The sequence below is a fragment of the Rhopilema esculentum genome, chromosome 5 (genome assembly GCF_057945365.1).
Source record: "Rhopilema esculentum isolate cy_ngs chromosome 5, ASM5794536v1, whole genome shotgun sequence".
Classification (NCBI taxonomy): domain Eukaryota; kingdom Metazoa; phylum Cnidaria; class Scyphozoa; order Rhizostomeae; family Rhizostomatidae; genus Rhopilema; species Rhopilema esculentum.
The window spans coordinates 3,084,526-3,106,787 of NC_142819.1; the positions used below are offsets into that span (position 1 = coordinate 3,084,526).

The following is a 22,262-nucleotide window of genomic DNA, read 5'->3' on the forward strand; positions in this document are numbered from 1 at the left end:
GTTTTTGGCAACTCTAAAAACATAGCAAATCACACAAAGAGACATGAAACTCACAAAGTTGCTGTCTATAAATGTAAACTTGTTCTCCATAATCTCATCTTCTAGTCCGACAACTTGTTTTCCAACTTCTTCTTTTGCTGATATCAAGAGCTCAATCGAATGTCGCTTTTCTGAGTGTTTAGAAACTGCTGATGGTTCACATATCAGAGGTGATTCTGGTGTGCTGTCTTTGGCATTCTTAAGGCACTGTACCCTGTACACTGGCTAGAAAGAAATTTTGATCTAACTCACATTTTTCATATTACCGAATCATACCGAATCAGTGAATAAAATAAGAGATTTTCAATCTGTTATTGGAGATTTAAGACAAGGTAGAGAAAATTGAAGACAAATCAAAAAACAAAATGGTGACCAATGGGTATACACATTGACTTGCCCTACTGTCAAAAGCAGATTATTCCTAATGAAACAATTTTTTCTTCATAACGAAACGGAAAATTTTGTTCCTTATGAAACAAAATAATTGCTTCTCAATAAAACAAAACCTTTTTTTAATGAAACGGAAGATTTATACCTAATGAAAAACAAGATTTATTCCTTATGGAAAACGAGATTTATTCCTAAGGAAAAGAAATATTTTTTACTAAAGAAGGTTTTTACCTAATGCTCCTAATAAAACAAAATGGAGGCATCAAGATGATTGGAACTAAGGGAGGAAAAGCCAGATAAGTACTGGGGGAGTTTTTAAATTACATAATTGTTTTCGGTAATTGAAAATATAAATGGCCATTATTTCATCGATTAGGCAGACATACAGGCTCGAAATGATCTCAACAACATACCAATCTTGTCGTAAGGAAATAAAGGAAATGCTTGTATCATCAGCAGGGCCTCCCACTTTTTGCAAAGCGTTAGAGTTTTTTTCAAAATCTTTTGTTATCAGTGTTGGAGCCCATGGTCATATGATATGAGACAATTGCGTTAAATTATATCGAAATTAGTTTCAGCTTACCACGCGAAGGGAGTTTCCGGCCTTTCCACTATTTTCATTTGCGCATGCTCTAAATACGACTTCACCAGCAGTGCATGACGTCACAAACCCATTTATCCATTCATTCTGCGACAGGCCCTGATGATACAGCAAAAGCCCCAATAAAGCATTGTACATTTGTTCAGACATAAAAAAAACATTATGTGGAAAGAGCCTAGAATAGAAGGTTTAAAGAAAGTAGGTCCTATTTACATAACAAGGACCACCTTAAGAAAATCTGTTAATTAAGCTACTGTCTTTATAATATTCCAAAATCATATTCATGAAGATTTTTTGATCAGCGGTCGATAAATGTAATTGTTGATGTCTAGAAAATTTTCTCTGACGGCAAAATGATTGTAAAAGTGACATTCTCAAGACGAGACGAAGCAAACAATTGATTTTGAGTCAGACTGATTTTTGACGTTCATATCATGATATGTTTTAGTTCGTAACAATTAGTGTTACGAACAATTAGCGTCATAGCAGGTTTAAGACCCCGTTTACACTACAGAAAGAAGAACAGAACTCTTGGTTCCGTTCTTGTTTGGGCACAATACTACTTTTTTTCATCGCGTTTACACTAAAGCAAAAAGGAACGGAACCAAATTTGACCCCATTTACACTTAAGTAAAAAGAATGGAACTTTCATGTGAAGGATGCGCAGTGGCACGGAAATGACGCCCGACAGTTTTAGGAAGCCTCGCCCCAACCCTAGATTAAGCCCCGTTTTCAATCGTAACCAAAAAGTTACGTTCCTGACTGTTTACACTGAAAAAGAAGCACGATTTGGGAAAGAAACCAAAGAGTTTCGCATTTAAGCGAAACCAAAGAAGAACAAAACGGTTCCCAAACTAGCACGGAACCAAGATGCCTAGTGGCCTAGTGTAAACGCAAGGCCTATCGTCGCTTATTCAGGCACAGAACCAAAGATTTCCGTTTTTTTTCTATAATGTAAACGGGGTCTAAGATTCTTTATCATCTCCCTAAAAACTCCAAAAATATGCAAAACAACACGATACAGATTCAAGAGGAACAGTGTTACAAGAATAATTACTTTGCAGCCAGCGTTGTGTGACGTAATAAGGTCACTCATCTGTAAAATGGTTTTCTGTTTCGTACTTGATATGATGTCGATGTACCTCGACCCCGCTGGAATGCAACTAAAAACTTCATCTTCCGTCACAACAAAGCAAGCCAATCTTCGCATAAATGCACAATTCTCAAATAAATCTAGAATAAAAAGTGAAGAAATATCAATATCTCTATATATGGATTATACATTATGGTGATCGCATTGTCTGATGATTGCATTGAGCGTGAAACGCAGGGTAGCAACTTAGAAACGATATGTTCTATATACCAAATAACGTTATACGTTATAAACAACTTCTTAACATTATTGCAACATAAATACGACCGTTAGCAGCAACTTTCCTCGCAACTATTCGAAATGCTGAACCTCTTAAGGCGGAATCCTTGCGCTAAGACTAAGATTTCTTTCAAAAAGAATAAAAGCCACAAGTTTATTAATTAATTGCTTAGCATTTTAGTTCACATCTGCGTTGTCTAAAAGAGAATATGGCGAATAAAAAAACATAGAAAATCCTGTTAGTAACGCAAAGATTTATCGTTTGCTAGAAAAGTGGCAACAGTTTAATCATAACTATGTCAATTGCCACGACTAAATACATCTTAGTTTCTTTGCCTATTATGATTGCGGGTGATCTACAAAATAAAGCAAGGATAGGGAGGGGTCAATAAGCTTATGCTTTGTGTGCTACTGTCTGTTGCCGTTTTCCATTACTTACTAGCATATGCTAGACGAAAGAAGGGCGGACTTAAAAATATTAATGCTGCGTTGTCAATGATATCGAAGCTTCCATATCATTGTACGTGGTGCTCTTTGGGCGATCCCTAGGTATGAACAACCATTTTCTAATCCCGGAATTTCACATACCATTTCTTTCCGCCGATGTTTTAAAACCTCGTTAGAAATTACAATTTTCCCCTACGGCTATTTAGCATAAGACTTCCCGGTTCAATTCTCAATTGACTTATCCCGCATAACATTTAATCATTGCGTTAATGGATCATAAAAACCTCGCACAAATTATTTGCTAAATTTCATAATTCAATACATTGAAATTATAAACAACAGTACTTCCAATTCAATAGCAAACAAGGAGAATTTTCAAATAACCTAATTACTGTTATCTTGTATTCTGCTTCTTAAAACAATGTTTCCGTTTTTGTTGATTTTGGAAAACCGAGGCACTTCCTGATGCTTCTTTAGCAGGGTTAATACTACCATCTGCTGACCGCATTTCTCACCGAATCGAAAGCCTTAGCAGGGATTAATGCTATAGAGACAAGATGTGCGGCAAGGCCAGGTACCCCTAATCGCATTGGGGAAAAGCGCTGCATTCTGAGTAGCATTATAATCATCCAGTTCACGGTAATTAAAAAAACTTTCACAGCGAGCTTCTCTCACTAAGTTTAATAGTCATTGGCCCATTAGAACATGATAAAAGTTTAACTTTTTTTCTCATTACTTTTCTTTTTCCATCGAATTATGTAAGAAATTAATCCTAGCTTTGCGAGAACGAGCGGGCGCGTTTAGTTTAACTTCCAACTTACTAGATCTTAAACTTCGATATCTCGGGAACGGAAAATAATAAAAAAGCTTCGTGAATCTATGCGGATGCAAAAAGACTTTTAAGGCAATTTGAATGTATCACAATTTTATGTGAGTGTTTATGTTGTTTTGAACCATGCAAAAAAGAGCTGCAATGTTACCAGCGCATTCTAAAAGTGCTTCTCGCCCAGAACACAAGAGCGTTTTCTTGCTTCCTATATACCTAATTTTGTGTACTTGATTGTGAGAATCTCCAAAGGGGGATCTGGTACCAATGCCGCAGGGTAACTAGCAAACCAAAGCCAGCCAAGGATGTGGCAAAAACCTTAAGCCACACCCACGTGAGGTATTAAACAGTTGTTATACCGAAAAGAACAGCTATGCTTACAATGCGTACATGTCGTATGCCGTTTGAGTCTGTTTAAAACCCTAGTCTCTGATTTCCCTGTGTTAGCATTTGTACATTATTTTCTCCAATCTTCGAGGAAAGGCTATTCTCCCGTAACGTTTTATATATCAAAGGGCTGCGATGCCATGGCCATTTCGGCAGAGCGTCATAAATCAATGACAAAATTCGATGGAGATAGCAGAGAATCAGTGCAATGGAACCAATGCACCAATACCTAGCAATTTTTCACCTTGAAAGGATTAACGTTACAAGGATAGGACTGTTACCTCATGATCGCATTAAGCGCGAGCCCGGAGTAGCAACATAGAACCGCCCTTTCTTTACCCAAAAAAGGCGTACTTTGAAGGGTTAGATACATTCCTGGCAAAAGCAAAGACATGGAAGTCTGCATGTAGACTTATTGCTTTTACGGCAAATCAAGCATGATTTTCACTTACTTCTTTTCAGCGAAATTTCGGGAATTGTGTGCCTTCTGCGAATGTCAAATACCTTTAAAACCTTTTCGAAGCTCACTGAAAGATGAAAGTTTCTTCGATAATGCCATTTAATACCTTGAGCTTCTAACTTGTTATAGAAGAAAATGTTAGAATAAAGAGAGAGTTATAAAGACACAAGAATTGTCTACAACTCGACAGTAGCCTGACATGATTCAAGAAGACCATTCCGGGAATATTTGGAGAGCGGGGTCCCACTGAGAGATAGGTCTGATTAATAAACGAGCAAGACCAATCACAAAACAATTGTATTCTTTAAATTACTTCAGTAATATCGTAGCAATTTAAATCTCACCAGTCATCAAAAAATTCTCATCACCGGGGCACCAACTAAGGGAATTAACTCGGCAGTTGTGTGCACTAATTCTTGAGAACGGAAGCAGATCTGAAAAGTAAGAAACAGGATCGCCATATCAAAAGAAAGACTTTGCATTCTTGAAATAGTTCGTAAATAGTTTCATAAGAAAAATGATACTGAATGAAGCACGTTCATAGATCCAAGGTGAACAATACTCAGGTCAGACTTCCTATATCCATGTTAAAAATTAAAGGGCGACAAAAGAATGAAAAAAATCGACCATTTAGCCATGTTACATACAACGCCCATCTAAATTTCACGGAATGCCTTGCAGCTAAAACACTGTTTACAGCTCTATGTACACACTCTTTGCATAGAAGAATACCTAAATCTTTGTTGAGCCTCGGTATTATTAATTTTTATTATTTAAAGCCTGATATCAGTCTTGAGGGCCACAAAGCGTATTCACCTAAATATCAAAGAATTCCAATGTTTGGTTATGTGTTTCTTTATCATACAGGATAAGTTCATTTCAAAACTTAAAACGAGAAAGTCACACTTGTTTTGCTTTCTAAGAAAGTCGAGCAAACCAAAAATCTAGATCTTGGTTATTAAGCTTGAGCCATTCTTCCTCATATTAAGCGAATTGGAGCGCTAATATCTTTATAGACCACATTCTTATAAAAAAGTGTGCTGCAGACATCCCCCTCTTCCTTAAAGGAATAAGATATATCGGGATAAACTCAAGCCCAGAAGAAATAAAGGTCGGACGGTCAAGAATCGTAAAATGGCCAATGAAAACGAGCCTTATTTTCATTACCTTTATGAGAAAATTTTATCAAGTTTCAGGGCAGTGTCTGAAAAAAGATAACACTTTCTCTGGATCTTGAAATCTGCTTGACAATGAAACATCTATTTAAATCGTGTAAACAAACATCGTGGAAAGAAAGGCAGGAAAAGTTAAATCTGATTTGCAATAATCTGTCATAGGGTATCAGAATTTTTTGGGAAGTGAATGTATCAATAGTTTACCAAAACAGTGGACTGATAATATTTATCAATCACCAGAGTAAGCAGCCAGCTTTAAAGTATTTCAGGCACAATAAATTAATAGTTTATAACATACATGTGAGAAAAAAAAATCTACTTGAATTTACTTGTTGAGATAAAAAATAAAATTATTCTTTACATGAAACTGAACTAGAACAAATGTACATTATGTACGTACATTCTGTGTTATTCTTTTTCGAAAAATGACGGAGAAGCGATGATCTGGACGTCAAATCCCAAATGCAAAGTGATCCTAAAATTGAAAGGTATCCATGGAAAATCATGAAGTTCAGTCGCCAATCTCACATCTTCAAGACGATCATTTTGATGCATAAAAGCGTGAAAAGAATCACTAGTGTTCAAAGACTAGATTCAATATAACTCAACTTATAGATACGCTTTTCTTAGATATTAATTGGCAGTATAAATTAACCCTACACTTTTTCGCATTGCTCAAGTTCAAAGGATATTCAGAGGCAGTCTGCCCTATCTGTGACTTTAAGAAACATTTCAATAAAAATATTAATACCAACAACAGCATAGAGTTGAACCAGTTTGAAGTATTGAAGTATGGTTTTTCTCTATCGCAACAAGTTCTAGTCAATTCAGCCTAATTTACAAAAAGCAAAATCCCCGATGTAAAAAATTGATAGTAGATAATTTTGAAAACATGAAGATTTGCTAAACTAACCATCTTGAAAACCAGCAGCAATCTTCTTATGTCCAAGTGTCGGTTGCCATTGGAAACAGGTGATTATGTTTGAAGAAGGCGCTCCCGTGATGCTTGATCGAGATACCGCCAGAACGAGAACAGGGTTCGGCTTGATAAACACTGAAACGAGGAAGATCTGATTGATATTGCGATTGAGATTGCAAGCAACTCAACAGGATGAGTGATAAGATAAAAGAGATATGAAGATTTCTGGGCTTCATAACGACATTTTGTTTATCTAGATAAGAAGCTGTGTAATACAGACATTTGTTTGTAAAAATTGAACGAGATAATAGATAATTTTGCGATCTAAAGATGTGCGAGATAATAGATAATTTTCTAGGTTTATGTTACAAAGAAGGAATTGATAAACAAAGATTATCTTCTTGCATGGATTGGCAGAAAATGAAGATAATTTCTTGACAACTTAGATTAAAACTCTGCAAATAATCAGTCTTCAGGATAACTCTTGCGGCGTTCATATTTCGCAATTGATGCCGATTGTTTTTAGAAACTCTACTTTTATGTTTCATTCGTAACAAACAGCAAATAACAAGGATGTGATGACTTATAGAATAAGCGATTCGCATTGAAGAACTTCTAAAATGCACATTAAGACATGAAACGTAAAACATTGTACTGATGTAAAGTATACAAAAGTATGCATGTTTACGCATACAAGGAGTTGGACTTGCTACAAGTCTCTCTCTATCCATCTAGTAATCTGGAGACTTGTAGCAAGTCCAACAAGAAGTACACTTGCAAAGCAACTACATTTCTGCTATGAAACTGACTTTATTCCAAACCAAAGTGCGCATATAAGACTTAGCTACAAATCTCAAATGTGGTGGGATGAAATAAACCGAAATGTAGATTTATGTTCAATTCTATGATGATAGTTCAGGCTACGGCATGTACTGTTTGTATCCCATTACCCATAAAGAATACCTACATTTTCTAAATCAAACCTAGGGAAAACTTACCACGCTTAATAGAATCTGAACTGGTAGCATCATCTTCTTTGCCGCTTTCAGGCTTGACTTTAAGGCAATCTTCAGGGTGAGGGATGCTGAAGAATAACACGATCTGTGTCATTAAGCAATTCAAGCAATTATGCATATAATAATATAGAGATTTAGAAAATAGGATATTTTGTTTCCTTAATAATAATAATAATAATAATAATAATAATATGATATATTTAAAGTGGGTAGCCTTTAATAATTTAACTTTGAATTCAAAAGCTAAAAGGAAAAAAAGTACATGAAAGCATTAAAATCCTTGATATATGTGTCCAAATCAAATCTTAAAATATGACTTAAATTGTAAAATGCTACATAGAGATGTTATTCCATCGGGTAATTTGTTCCATATCTGAGTAGCTCTTGCTTTGAATGCTTCCTTACTCCTTTTTAGTTTCAGACAAGAAGATCAGACCTTGATATCATTTCCTATCAGAAGTAGGTTCAGTTTTTCGATCTATAAACTTTTATCATATGTATAAAATTATGCCAAGGTCATGACATATATTCATTCGAAAATGTTATTCAGGAGTATTTGAGAGTACAAGATTAATCAAAGCAAAACCTACCTGTAAATATGAATGCAACCATCTACTCCCGAGGCTGCAAGTAAACCTAGGCGTCTAATGGTGGCTTCTTCATTCTGCTAAAACGAGAAAAGATAATGGTATTAGCGGTCTCTGGTATTACAGGTAACATGGTCCACAAAGGAGCCGGTTTCTGAAAATATGAAAGATATTCTGAATAAAATGGCTAACAAAACTCTCTCAAGTGTTCCCACCTTTTCTGGATGATTTTAAGGAATGCTTTATTTCCATGAGGCGAATTTCGCAGCGAATTCGCGGCGAAATCGCTGATGAAGGCATCAAGACATTCGCAGTTTTGAGTTCTACTTTTTCGCGGCAAAATATTTCGCAGCACCTAATAACGAGTCGAAGCAGGGTAAATTTGCTTGATTTGTAAGAAAACAATCTTGGAACATTCGCCATGCGTGCAGTTCTGAAAATGGGCGCCTTAAAGTTGAGTTTTGGGTGAAATCATTATATAATTTCGCAGCGAATTCGCAGCATAAGAAAAATTGAAGATCTATTGCAAATTTGATATCGCATTTGGGTGAGTGGCACAACGGTTCTAAACCGCAACTCCAAGTTCCCCCTATAATACGATCATCACGCAACTGTCTTGATAATTGCCATAAACGTGAAACTCAGAGTTGCAATAAAGAACCGTTTCAATAAATATAACCAGTTTCTTTTACATCCATGAGAAGCATCTCTTTGCTGCAAATCTGATTGACAGTTCTATAGCTTGTGTGGTCTTTACCATCACTTCGCTGTTTCTAGATCTTAGGTTTTAAGTGATATCTATTTCCCTAAATATTGTTTTTATACAACTGGGATTGAGGTTCTATGTGTTTACATACTTCAACCAAGACAAACAAAGCAGTTACAGACTTCTTGGATGAATTGACACCAAACTGCCTTTTCCTAGCAACTCAACATAGTTGGATTCAAAGTCTTCATATGTAACTCTTAGAGCTCTCTCTTGTAACTTATTTCGCTTCTTATCAAGTCATATATCACGAAACATCCAAACTGATGGGCAGTAGTTAAACTGGGACATTATGGATCATTTTTTTCAATTTCTGATTATCTATAAGGATTGATACATGCACAAAGCATCAATTATTGCATTTGACTTTTTGCAAAGAATTTCAGCGTGAGCCATAGATTCGACTTCCTATCTAAAAACACCCCCAGTGGCTTCTCGTGCTCATTTTCTTGAGTATCAGCATTTCCTACGAACAATTCGATTTACCTTTTTATCATATTTAATATCCTATGTTTTTATCTTCCCTACGCAAGCATCAATCCTAAAAGCAACATAACAAGTCTTTTAGGGTTAACGCAAATCTACATTACGTCATTAATTCAACTGATTCCTACCTTGGCTGATCCCGACGGGCACCATTCCAAGCAATGCACTGGCCCGTGGTCAACACAAATACCCATGACAAATCCCGCTTGATCGCAGCTTCTGAATAATTAAAACAAATGCACTAAAAATGGCTGAAAAATTACAAGTAGCAAAGATCTCATTTAAATTCTTAGATGCCCAATACACCAGGGCGGTCTGAAAAAGTGAGATGGGCCGGAGTATCAGAAACATTTGAAACATTTGATAAGTGGTTAGAATAACGGGAGTGGGGACATGAAGATGCAAAATAAAGGAGATAACATCGATACAGTAAATAAAACTCTTAAGCATTTAAAAGACTCCGGTCGATTCATAACAAAATTTTGATTAACATAAAAGTCGAACTGGTTGTGAATATCGTATATTGAAAGGAAAACCACGAACGCTCAGAGGTGACAGTTTGCTTGGGCGCTTGGGAAAAACTTTAAATATAAACCAGATGTGAATTATTCACGACTATCATTGCCATTTGATGGGGTCCATGCTTAGGCACCGCGGAGCGTTGAGAAAACTGGGGGGGGTCTAAAAACAATGGGGGGCTAAAGACGTATAAAAAGAGGCTTTACTGGTAGTTTATTACTCAATATTTGGCATCTTTTGCAAAAAGTGGGGAGCTAAAGCCCCCCCCAGCCCCCCTGCTCCGCGGTGCCTGATGCTGGTTACTTTTGATGGTCTTCACCCAAGTTATTCCTCCCGTAGGTGTTAATGCGAAAACTGTACCCTCAACTTACATATTATTTGATTGGAATGACAAAAGAAATAACGTTGTGAACCGAAATAACACAGACGCTGGGAATACGATCGATAATCAAGCAGGATAAAATACCTTTTCTCTCTACATGCTGGAATCTTCCAAATTTGAATGAGACTTTTCTTAGGAACCTCTTTATCACGTATCAGAGTCTGTATGGATATGAAGTTGGTTGTTATAACTTATAATAGGAAGAGACATGGCAAAATTCGCTGAAAACATTTCATACATAAAATATGTTCATATTTTCGAGCATGCCTTTAGATGAATAAAAAACAAGTTTTGAACAAGCTTAATATCAATTTCGGACAGGATTTATATAGATTGCCTTCAGCAGCTATTCACGGCCAAAAAAGGTAGTTAGAATGCAGTAGAACTTCAGGCCAATCCATTTATTAACGGTTTTCCCCGTCCTGTGCATTATGTAACGGTAAAAATGAGCCAACAACCTAAACCGTTATAAAAACTGACCTTCTCAGTGCCTTCGCAAGCACTGATAGCCAAATATTGGTCTGATGTTCCTAGAAAAGATGAAAAACCAAAAGAATGAAAAAAAGGATGGCAAAATCACATCAATAACTGAAATAAATGACAAAAATAATGGATATGACGTAATATAGCTATAAAACCTCAGTTGAATAGCAACGATCCTCTCGCAAAATTCGTGAATTTACTAAAACCCTAAACGTTTATTCCCACGAAAGGTCCTATTTTGCTTTTTTCGCAAAAGTAAATTCCAAAAATTTCGCACTTTTCTCCATTCGCGAAAATTTCTTCCCACGAAACTTTCTTCCCTTGAAGTACGTCACGACATCAGACGGGTTTTTTCAATTCAATTCAACGAGGGTACCATACCACTCGAAGGAATTTTATTTAACACTCCAAAGAAGGCTACCGGTCTGCTCCTTTGAAAAGATTATGAGAGAAAACCGTTTGATCTCAGTTCAAAAACATTTCTCTAACTTTGATGAGAATTTTGGTGCTAAAAGTTGAATATGATGACCATTCTATATTCTTTTCGCGAAAGTAAGATGCGAATATAACTCGAATCTGATCGTGTAATCCTTTCTTTACAAATTTTTTACCAAATTGAGATAAAGTATTTTTCAGATAAGCCAAATCTAGGGCCAAATTGTAGCCAAATTTCCAGGTGAGGCCAAATCATATATTTCGTAGCCAAATTGGTTACAATTAGACCAAACTTCTGAAATTAAACACCCAGCTTTTTTCACAATTTTATTTATCAAGTAAAAATGTGAGAGGTGTTAGATCAGCTCCTGATCATAAAGTGCTGACTACAAAATCAACATGACGAAAGAAACCAAACGATTTAATTGCGACACACACAACTGTATAGGCAATATAACTAAAAGATTACCAGTGCGTTTTCACACTTGTCTATTTTCGTTATTTTTAAATCATCTAACTGGATATAGAATTTACGTTACGTTAGTGGCAATTCATATATATTGACATTTCGAATTACAACGACAGGGGGACTAACGTGTTGATACTTACCACCTGTCGGACACCATTCCATTGCTAAGACTGAGCCACCGACGAAATGATTTGATATCTTGGAGCCTGTAATTATCAATATAGGTCAATTAATACTTGTCAATATAGGGTGAAAGTAAACAATCATGGTACTAACTGGCGACTACGTCTTTCAACGTATCGTGAATGTAGCAAAGTTGAAAAAACAGCTTTCAAGAGAAATTGGGCTGCATGGCATCAGAAACAAAGGTTTATTTCTCGTAAAAAATTTTTGACTCAAAACGTATGCAGAAATATATATGTATTTCAAAGATATGCACCAAAATAATATTTGATGAAACAATACATCCCTGGGTGATGGGGGGGGGTCTAACATTAAACATGATAGCTGCAATAATTATTGCGGTGTTCCTTATCTTCTACACAGGGGCGGATCCAGAGCAAATTTGAAGGAGGGGCAGTTGGTAGTGGGGGCGCTGAAAAATTTTCAAAAATTGGTTACGAGAGTACGCTGTATACAACAATTTCAGATATCTTTTCAGAATAAACAACAAAACTTTGAGGTAATCCTTGAAGCAGATTAACCTATCGGTCCAAGAAACTTTTTCATCTGATTCTCATTCTTCAAAAGGGGCGCACAATTTCCAAAAAAGGGGCGCAAGACTTGCTTCAACTCGTTGAGGGAGGGGCAACTACCCCTAGTTGCTCCCCCTCCTAAATCCGCCACTGCTTCTACACAATAATTATTGCCCTTGAAAATCATCCCCAAAGATGGAGTTGGTTCCCGAAGAAGAAAACAATCTATGTATGCAGATATTAGACTTTACTATGAAAGCTGACCTTCAAGTGGATCTGATGTCTGAAAGATTTCCAACTGCATCGTATGGGTCGAGCAGGCATGTTTGGAGGCGGTTTCATATATGATGTTGAAAAATGGCGACTTTGGTCGATTTGGGAAGAACCCCTTTGCATCGCTACAATACAAAAGTTACTCAGCATAAATGCAGTGAAAATAAAAACCCATTTGTAACGCTACAGTTTTCGACAAAAATTGTAGGGTAAATAATTGAATAAAGATTACAGTTTGGTGCAAATGAGGAGCGATGTGTTAAATAAAGGGAAGGGTGTCGGGGATCAAAGCCAGAACATGTTTTCTGAAAACAAAGGGATGTCCTTAAATTCTAACCCACCTCCTCATGCTGCCACTTCCAAACCATTTGACTCATAATTTGTTTGCCCATTAGTTCTTTCTTATAACTGTTCATAGTCAATAATTTTCTAAATAAAGTAAACATTCCTTGCAAAAAATGAAACACACATTCAGCTTTTCCAGCCTTGTTGCTTAATGACAAGAGGACACTGCGCAGCCCCTTTGGCTCACGATTCTTTTTTAAAATTCTGGACAATTGATGATTAGATTTGCCAGCCTACCTCAAGCAACCCTGCGCTCCCTCTTCAATGGTTATATAGTGAGTCTGGTACCCAGGGTACAATGGTTAATGAATCTTGATATCTTTGCTATCAAATTAAACCTACATTTGTTTTGAATTGTGTGAGAAAGAGGTTGTATAATATCACATATGCATGCTACCCGGCATCAATGACGTAATTGAGGTATCTGGAGCCCTAAGGAAAAACTGAGGTGGGTCACTATTTACAGTCTGCAAAAGGTCTCGTCCAAGGGTGTAGGCAGAGCATGTCAAACACAATAGCAAGTAATAAAAAACCTTTCTCGTTAACAAGGGAGTTGATGAGTTATTGAAAATAAGGTTAACCATAAAACGTGATATAAAAAATACTTTGAGGGCCCTTTTTGATCAGTAGTCTTGAGTTATCTAACGAAGGATCCATACACTGCGTTACAGCACTGCACGAAATTTTGAGGCTGGATTTTTCTTTATCTTTCTTAGATTTCGAGACGGTGTTTCTAAAAAATTTACATTTCATAGTACCTCAGCCTAAGCTTTTTCGTAACTATTGACAAATTTTGAGGCTCGTGTTCTTATGAAATTGTTTTTATAATATAATTAAGATATTAACCTCTCTGAAACGATCGACACTTTGCCGCTGGAGAAATCCCATTCTGGATACAGCCAAAGAGAATGATTGACTTCAAACCTATAGAGAAACAAACATTTTTAGTTAGTTATGATGATTAAATCGAGGGGCAATTCACTCTTGCCAATAGCGTACGAAATTTCCACGAAAAGGAGAGGATTTTCAAGGATTTTCAAGGATTTTCTGATAAAACAATAGGATTTTCATGAAGTGATTTGCCCCTTTGATGAAATGCGTAAGGAACGGCGAACATGACGGGCGATGAAGAACTGAGATAACATCGCTAAAAGAAGGGGTCCAAAAAGAAAGTTCATATGGGTGACATGGAGTATTTCTGATTGGCAAAACATAATAAGTACAAAGGTTGGGAATGCGTTGACAGTTAGAGAAGCGTAACTGGTATGTGTCAAAAAGGATCAAAATATTGAAGAATGTGGGGCACTATTGCTTTGAAAGCGCAAATTTTCCTCAAAACGAAAAGAAAGATCATAAAAGCACATTGGAAGGCCGCGGTCACCTTATTAAACAGCTGTCGATCATGGTTTTAAGTACAACCTTTGAAATAAGGTAAAATTCTCGCACATATGAAAAAGACCACTTTTTGCATGAAACAAATCATTTGGTCCAGCATCCATTAGCTTGATCGCTGAAAATCCAAAATACCCTCCATAAATTAAATCCGATACTTGCAATGATCTCTGGTTCTGCAAATCCGTTTTAAACCCCCTAAAATCTGCGTACTATCCGCATATAAAAATACGCACAGTCCGTGAATCCGTAGACCCCAACACCACACCCAAACCATAAGGTATTTGTTTTCCTAGCACATAAATTTGTTATCAGAAAACAAATGCCCTCTCTGACTTCGCAATTTTGTTTATTCCACCGCAGGTTATTCTATTTCGCAAAAAATTGGATACAGTATCTTTAAAGTTTATTATACAACATACATTTATCAATGCTAGATAATAAGCAATAGTGATTTACCAGCTTTTCAGCCACTGAACATTTTGCTTCAAAGGTTTGACTCTTTTGCAAGAAAGATTGCCAGAAATTCTTGAACTCGACGAAAATGTATGCCCTGGTGGCATATGTGTGCTGTTTTTCTCTAAATCATATTTATCTTCAGCGTGATTTTGATCATCATCATCATCATCATCATTATCAACATCATGCTCAAATTCTACAGAATCTTCACTCTCGCTCGAGCCTGCTACGAAATCTGCCTCCTGTCGAATTCATAGAATTATAAATAGCTTTGAAAGACTAGGTAGAACTTCATTTTATGTGACTTAGCTACAATATCTTCTTGAGAGAGTATACAGATATTCACGAAGAGAGTTGTGTCATTAATGAATAGGAACACATGGATTGTCAATAAAAATATGGAAGTCGAGCCATTGAAGAAGCAATGTGTTTTCTCTTGCTGCATATTGCACTTAGGCCGAAAAGGTAACCAAACTGTGCAAGCGATTTGCAACTAGAGGCTTTAGGCAATTAAATAGTTTATAATCTGCAAGACTTTAGACTTCCAAAATAGCTCGGTTATAAATAAACTTTGAGAGCAGAAATAGAAACAAATCTTTTGGATATAATCCAGAGCAAAAATTGAATCACCTTTTTAGCTTTGCGCGATCGCTTTGGGTTCTCCTCAGTAAGGTCCAGTCTACTGATCGCATTAAGTGCTCTGGAAAAAATGTAAACAATGAGTTAAGCCAGGACATTAGTTTTGGAATAAGGAAAAGTCTATAACCACGCAAAGTTATCTGTGTATAGAAACTAATTCGTAAATTGATGCCTATACTTATCTGTATGTCAACAGAGAAATAAATAAACCAATAAATGCGGTTATCTATCATTTCCTTTAACAAATCACTTATAATATTCCAGATAGTCATTCAGAAGACTTTGCTTTCTGTTCTATAATCTAGGAAATCACATGCATTACACTACTGCAAACATATTCCATTATTATCCACGTATTACATGGCAAAAAACTATTTCTTTTCATTTGTTGCCAAAATCTTGTCCAGGGCCCCTAAATTCAGGGCAGATCCCTAGCCAAGATCAAGTAACGGGCTTCAAAAATTGATAATCGATGATGTTGTGCGTGTTGACGTCGAAAATGAGCATCATCAGGTCATGAAGAGTGAAGCTCAAAACGTTGTACCAAATATTCATTTCTTGTACAAAGTCGTTATTTTATTTTATCAAATTTTGCTTCAAAAATTCCCTGTTACTTTGAATACGCGACAGCGCAGAAAAGCACGTCCAACTGGCAATGAGATTACTATCTTACTTGTTCGCATACAGAGAAGCACAGATAAAACGCAGGACCAGATGCCTTATAATCGCATTGAAGCAATACACGAGAATTTTTCAGGGAACCATCTTGTTCTGCACACCAAATTAGAGCATGTATGACATACTGGTTAACAGTAATCTTCGTTCTATACAGATTAAATCTATACAGAAGAAAAGGAGGTTAACGTTATACCATGTGTCATAAATTCTCCTTCCCATCCAAACTTGCATCGAGTTCTTTATAAACTATTCTGGGCAAACTGGTCCCATACTAGCAATATCCAATGCTATTTCGATGTCTTGAACATATTATAAACTACTTACTTTCTTGCAGACTTTCTTGCTCCGATCCCGGATATTTCCAGCTGGCAGTTCGCACTTCCAGTGTCCCTTATCACTACATCCCTACTTTCAACCTGAAAGAAACATTTGGTTTTTAGTGATTGGTAGACATATATATATTAGGACCTCCGAATGATGTAACAGTGTCTTAGATTGGCATACCGCTGCAAAACTTTAAGGTCTTAAATCATATAGAAGGATTTTGCTCATTGCTTTTGGTGGAAATTTCGATATCTTTGACAGGGTGTAAGATATTTGCCCTTGGAATGAGTTTACTTTTAAAGTACTAGGTATAACTAACATTTTTTATTTTGGTGATACAACAACCTCTTGGGCGAGCTGCCTTGCAGCCCAAATGTCTGATACCAAGCCCTTCGAAAACAATACCAAGGGGCACTTGAAGTTACAACAATAAAATAAAGAGTTAACATGTGAAATATCAAAATATCAAGCAATAAAACATGATAAACAGGCATTCATTAACTTCCAGAATTGTACTCACTGCAGGGCAAGAATGATTGAAAAAGTACTTTCTTGTCTTATATGTCTTCTCGCATTTCTCACATTTTACCAAGCTGCCACAACGACAACCATGTTCAATGCATTCATTGAAAGAACGGATCTCTTCCTGGCAAGTGTAGTTAAAACATTTCGTTAAATCACCAGCATCCAGCATCATAGAAAGATCATATATCTAGAAACAAGAAGAAAACATTATCTCCTTTGCACTGCTGTATAAATTTTTGATTGAATGCGAATTTCTAGCAAAGTGTGTCATGAAATTTCAACACGAGGAACGTTTGGCAAAAACGACAAATGAAACTAAGATAATTTTCTTCATCCATGTTTGTGATTATCAAATTAAATTTATGTCATGGATATTCTTAAAAAGATTATAGTTAATGGTTCCGAAGTATTAACAAGCTTTTCTTTCTTTGAAGCATTGACAGAGTGAGTTTAATTCTGAAGATAAAAATGGTTTCATGTATCATCGTCCTTCCCATACAGTTTATCTTGATCATTTCCCAGGGCCTAGTATTTCTAATATTCCATTCTGTGTTAGAAACACAGAAACTACAGAATCATACATATTTAATGAATTTTAAGAAAAAGATCTATTCGAATATAGACCTGTGTCAACCATGGCAAACTGCAGTTTCATAATACGGACTCTAGAATGGCAGGAACAGAAGGGGAAAATAACAAAATTGAGACACTCTACACTTTACACAAACATAAATTTATTGGTAAAGCCCAATCGTTGTTCCACCTAGCAGTTTTGGAATCTATCTACATAAGCACGGAAAAACCGCTACTGTGTAGACAAAAGGAGTTCGTTTTCACCTTAGGACTCCATTGGTAACATTCTAATAGGCAAGCGGCACTGATTGGTCAACCTTTACAGTCATGTGCTCGTGTTTCTGATTGGCCTATTTCGATCCACAACTGGGTATATAATTCCTAGCGTAGAGTTTTCGGTCTATGTTCTGACATTTTAAACTCTGAAGAGTGTCAGACGAAAAGCTTTAGTTTGCTAAATGTTTGCTTTTTTCAAAGCCATTTTCAAGTTTTGTACCACCAAAAGATTGTTTACAAAGATAAGTATAATCCAAGAGTTATCAAAATACAAATAGTTGGCAAAATACCAGCTCTAGTAAGGTGTTACAAAGAATAGTATGCTCAAACTCTACATAAAGGTAAATGCCACAGAATATTACCTATTAAAGAGATGGTCATATTTGAAATTAAACAAAGGTTTTGGTTGGAATATGACATGGGCATTTCTTTGGAAAAATTGAGGGATTAAAGTGACAACAATCGTTTGGTAGCTTTTTCAGTTTTGCTTAATAACTCAAAGATTATGAAAGCCAATAAGTGAGTTTGTTATTCTTTTCTTTCAAACACTTTTCATAAAAAGGAATATACTTTCATTGCAATTTCAAAGAGTTTTTGCTGTCAGCATAAAATGATGTCAGAAAACAAAAAAACTTGTATATGGATGTATTCATACAAAGCTCGAAATGGAGCCATGGTGATTCTTGTGCATAGTGTCTTATTACAGTGGCTGGTGAGCAAAGCCATACAAAAAATAATAAAAAATACTAAAAACTTACATCGTTGTGAACAACTCTCATATGCTTTGCGAACATGGGTCCACATGTAAAAATTTCTTTACAAACATGACAAGGTACTTTCAATTTGGTGAGGGGAAATACTTGTTGCTCCGAATTGTGATCATTGCTGTGTTTAAACAAACCAAGCCATGTGTTGAACTCCTCTGTGCAGTCTGATATAACACATTTGAAAATGCCATTTGTAAAATCTTCTACCCACTGAGAAAGCTTTTCTTCATCAATTTGCAGTTTTCCCTTTGATGTTGATAACATTTTCAATTTACATTTTCCAACTGGTTTTTTTGGAGGTCTCCCTCTTTTCTTTATTATTTGCTCTTTTGGCTTCCTTTTTGTTGATTTTTGAATATAGGATTCATGTTCAAAAGACTCGTCTGATGATTCCCTGCAAAGACTACTTTCCAAGCATGACTCATCTTCTTCCATACTTGAAAGGCTTTCTTTACATTTTGAGTAACTTTTTCTCCTCTTAGATACTTTAGCATCACTTAGCTTCTTGGTCTTATGTGGAATTGTTATACCATGTTCACTTTCAAATAGACTGTTTGTAGCTGTAGACACTAGTTTCCTAGAGTCATTTGGTGGAAAACCAGATTGTTCAATCATTGATACATCCTTACTAGTCAGGACTTTTTTTGGTCTTCCTCTCTTTTTCGAAGGCTTTTTAAATTGACCATCAGTCTCCAGTACAGGAGAGATTAAATCGCTTAGCATAGTTCCATTTCCATCTGACTCTGTACTTAATACTTCACTACTATTATGCTGCAGTTTCCTTTTTCTTCCTCTTTTCTTTTTCAGCACCTTACAATCAGGATCATCTTGAATTTTTTCATTTTCAGTTGATGATGTAACTAAATGACCAGATAACTTGTAGTCCTCAGAAAATTCTTCATTCGGAATAATAACGCCATCATTTGGTATTTTCTTTGGTCTTCCTCTCTTTTTCAAAATGTTCCCCATTCTATCATGGATTGCAATTTCACCTTCCCTGGTTTGGCAATTTCCTAATACTGTTGATAATGTAGCTTCATTTATTTCTTCGTTTTGATCTGTACTTATATCATTATCACTACAAATAGAAACCTTCCTTGGTCTTCCTCTCTTTTTCAAAATTTTGCTTACTTTATTGGAGAATGTCACTTCATTTTGCATGTGTCGTGGGATTTTAAACCCAGTTACTAATGTGTCTACATTACCTTGGTCTTTGCCACCATCTGCAGATTTTGCAGGCATCATTTTATCACAATCAGGTAGTGCCTTCCTAGGTTTTCCTCTCTTTTTCAAAATTGTTCCTACTTTTTCTTTGTATACAACTTCATTTTGTTTGTCCTGAAGAGCCTCAAACCCTGTTGATAATATGGCTTCATGATTTCTTGACTTACAATCATCAACTGGCTCTTTATCTAAGCTACCATTACTACAAGCTTGCATTTTCTTTGTCTTTTGATTCTTTTTAACAACTATTTTTGCTTCCTCTTTGTCAGCCTTTTCATGATCAACCAGAAGATTATCTTTATTCATTTCTGTACTCATTATAACATCAGCATGTATTTTTCTTGGTATTTCCTTCTTTTTAGCAGCCTTTTGTGATTTTTCACTAACTTTCTCATTCTTCTTGACCAAACTTTTTTTCCCAGCCTTTACAGTTTCTGGTGAAGATGTAGCAATATCATCCAAACATTTTTCATCTTGAACTAATTTCGTGGTTTTGTTAGTGTCTCTTGGCGACTTACTAGGTCTCCCTTTTTTCTTTGAAATCTTTTTACTTGAACCAGCTTGAGAACTATTAGTTTCAGTTGGTTTTAGAGATGCTTTGTTTGGTAAACAGTCATTGCTACTTGAGGATAAAGAAAATACTGAGCTATTTTCAACAGGTTCATATTCCATTATTGATCTATTGTTTGAATTTTCTGATGCACCACCATCTGATGTACTCAAAGGACCCTTTTCCTTAGTAGAAAGCTTTAATAGTTTATTCATTTTCTTATTGCCTGTATTTCCACCAGCATTTGGCTTTTTGCTGCCTTTTTTCTTAACATCTTTATCATTGTTTTCAGGGAACAGTTTTGCTGATGGTGGATATATATCTGGTTGATCGGACAAACAAACATCTTCAGAACGTGACACTGGCTCCTGGCATTTTCTCTTCCCTGCAGAAGAACCCAGAATGCTTTGGTGCCTGTTTTGATTTTCTGCAGTGTCACTTTCTTCCTTTCCCTCGCATTCTCTATTTGGAGACGTGGGTAATTGCAAAGTGCCCTCATTAATATTTGGTACGTAATCATCGTTGACCATGTCAAAATCTGTGCATCCTCTAGTAGACCTTCGGACCCAGCTCTCCGCTTTGTGCCATTCCTTTTTCCTTTGCGCCATTCCTTCTTACTTTATATCTTATGTTTTAAAGTAAGCATATTCTTCAAAAAGAAAATATATCCACTTCTGCAGACTTCAACAAACATACTCCAATGCGATGCGATGGTATATTTTCTATTTATATGACATTTTGAAAAAGCCTCCCTTTCAATAGATAAAAGTTCAAATCGAGGTTATGTTTCAGATCAAATGCTCTAACACTACATTGATGGCTGCGTGTATAATTTTACCATTAAAATTTTGCAATTTGAAAATTAAGAAAAGGAAAGTTGTCTCATTACAGATATATGAAGTTACAAATAAAAGCTAAAAGCGTAATCAAAAAACACTCAGAGTAAAAATGGCAGAGGTAGCATTAAAAATGACAATTCAACCTTGTTTCCATGATGGTTCCTCCAGTGGTGCTTTCAAAAGAAATGTATTCAGAAAGAAGGATTTTGTATCAAAAACTTTGAAAAACAATTATTCTGAAAAATTTTACCCAGAACCTTTTCGTTCGCTGTTTTTTGGTTTTCAATAATATATGTAGAGGCTATCATCTTGACTTTGGAGTCTTCAAAGAATTCATCTTTGATCTTAAACTGTTGATGTTCTTTGCAGGTATTTAGTTCTGATGGTAGATTGTTCCGAATTTTGGGACCAAGATATGAGAGGCAATTTTGCCCCAAGTTTTTTTTTACTTTCAGGAAGGTTGATTAAGTTTGTTTTTAGATTTTCGAGTTTTTCGGCTCTGGTCAACTGACAAGAACAACTCTGACATGTAGGCTGGGGCTGAATTATAAAAAAATTAAAACCTTTGCAGTTGTACATTGTTCAAATCTCTCTTTCGTGGGGAGCCAATTTATATTCTTGAACTTTGTTGTTCCTATAGGGGTCTTTATGGAAAATTTAGGGCTGCACATTGTTCTCGGGAGTACTGTGTTGAAGGAATAATTCTTAGTTCTTATGAGAATAAACAAAATGTACCTGAAACGCAGGTACAGGTAGACACTGGAATTATGCATGTTTTATTGCCATGCCTATACAAGGACCGCGGATCATATTACAGATTCATGGGGCTAAATCATTTTGGGAGGCTAAACATGCTAGAAACCAAGAGCAAGGCAATTTTTTTATGGTTTTAATACATTCATACTAAAACCCTCTCAGTCTCCTCCGCCTCCGTGGTCCCTGGG

The 22,262-nt window shown here is 36.1% G+C and overlaps 1 protein-coding gene across 4 annotated transcripts in view; it reads right to left on the reverse strand.

Moving 5' to 3' along the window:
- LOC135689566 (uncharacterized) overlaps positions 1-21,220 on the reverse strand; it is a 28,358-nt gene extending 7,138 nt beyond the window's left edge. For 3 of the 4 annotated variants that reach the window (XM_065206826.2, XM_065206825.2, XM_065206824.2), the window contains exons 1-20: positions 18,697-21,220; positions 17,085-17,276; positions 16,565-16,656; positions 15,554-15,623; positions 14,924-15,165; positions 13,919-13,996; positions 12,719-12,852; positions 11,900-11,965; positions 10,853-10,902; positions 10,457-10,533; positions 9,600-9,690; positions 8,223-8,299; positions 7,615-7,700; positions 6,611-6,751; positions 6,098-6,172; positions 4,867-4,956; positions 4,515-4,589; positions 2,088-2,263; positions 1,013-1,129; positions 55-264 (exon numbers count right to left, since the gene is read on the reverse strand). In XM_065206826.2, the coding sequence (XP_065062898.2) occupies positions 55-264; positions 1,013-1,129; positions 2,088-2,263; positions 4,515-4,589; positions 4,867-4,956; positions 6,098-6,172; positions 6,611-6,751; positions 7,615-7,700; positions 8,223-8,299; positions 9,600-9,690; positions 10,457-10,533; positions 10,853-10,902; positions 11,900-11,965; positions 12,719-12,852; positions 13,919-13,996; positions 14,924-15,165; positions 15,554-15,623; positions 16,565-16,656; positions 17,085-17,276; positions 18,697-21,087 (4,530 nt within the window). In that variant the 5' untranslated portion in view covers positions 21,088-21,220. The remainder of the gene's footprint in view (positions 1-54; positions 265-1,012; positions 1,130-2,087; positions 2,264-4,514; positions 4,590-4,866; positions 4,957-6,097; positions 6,173-6,610; positions 6,752-7,614; positions 7,701-8,222; positions 8,300-9,599; positions 9,691-10,456; positions 10,534-10,852; positions 10,903-11,899; positions 11,966-12,718; positions 12,853-13,918; positions 13,997-14,923; positions 15,166-15,553; positions 15,624-16,564; positions 16,657-17,084; positions 17,277-18,696) is intronic. The other variant, XM_065206828.2, reaches the window with a different exon arrangement.
- Positions 21,221-22,262: the final 1,042 nt, after the last annotated feature.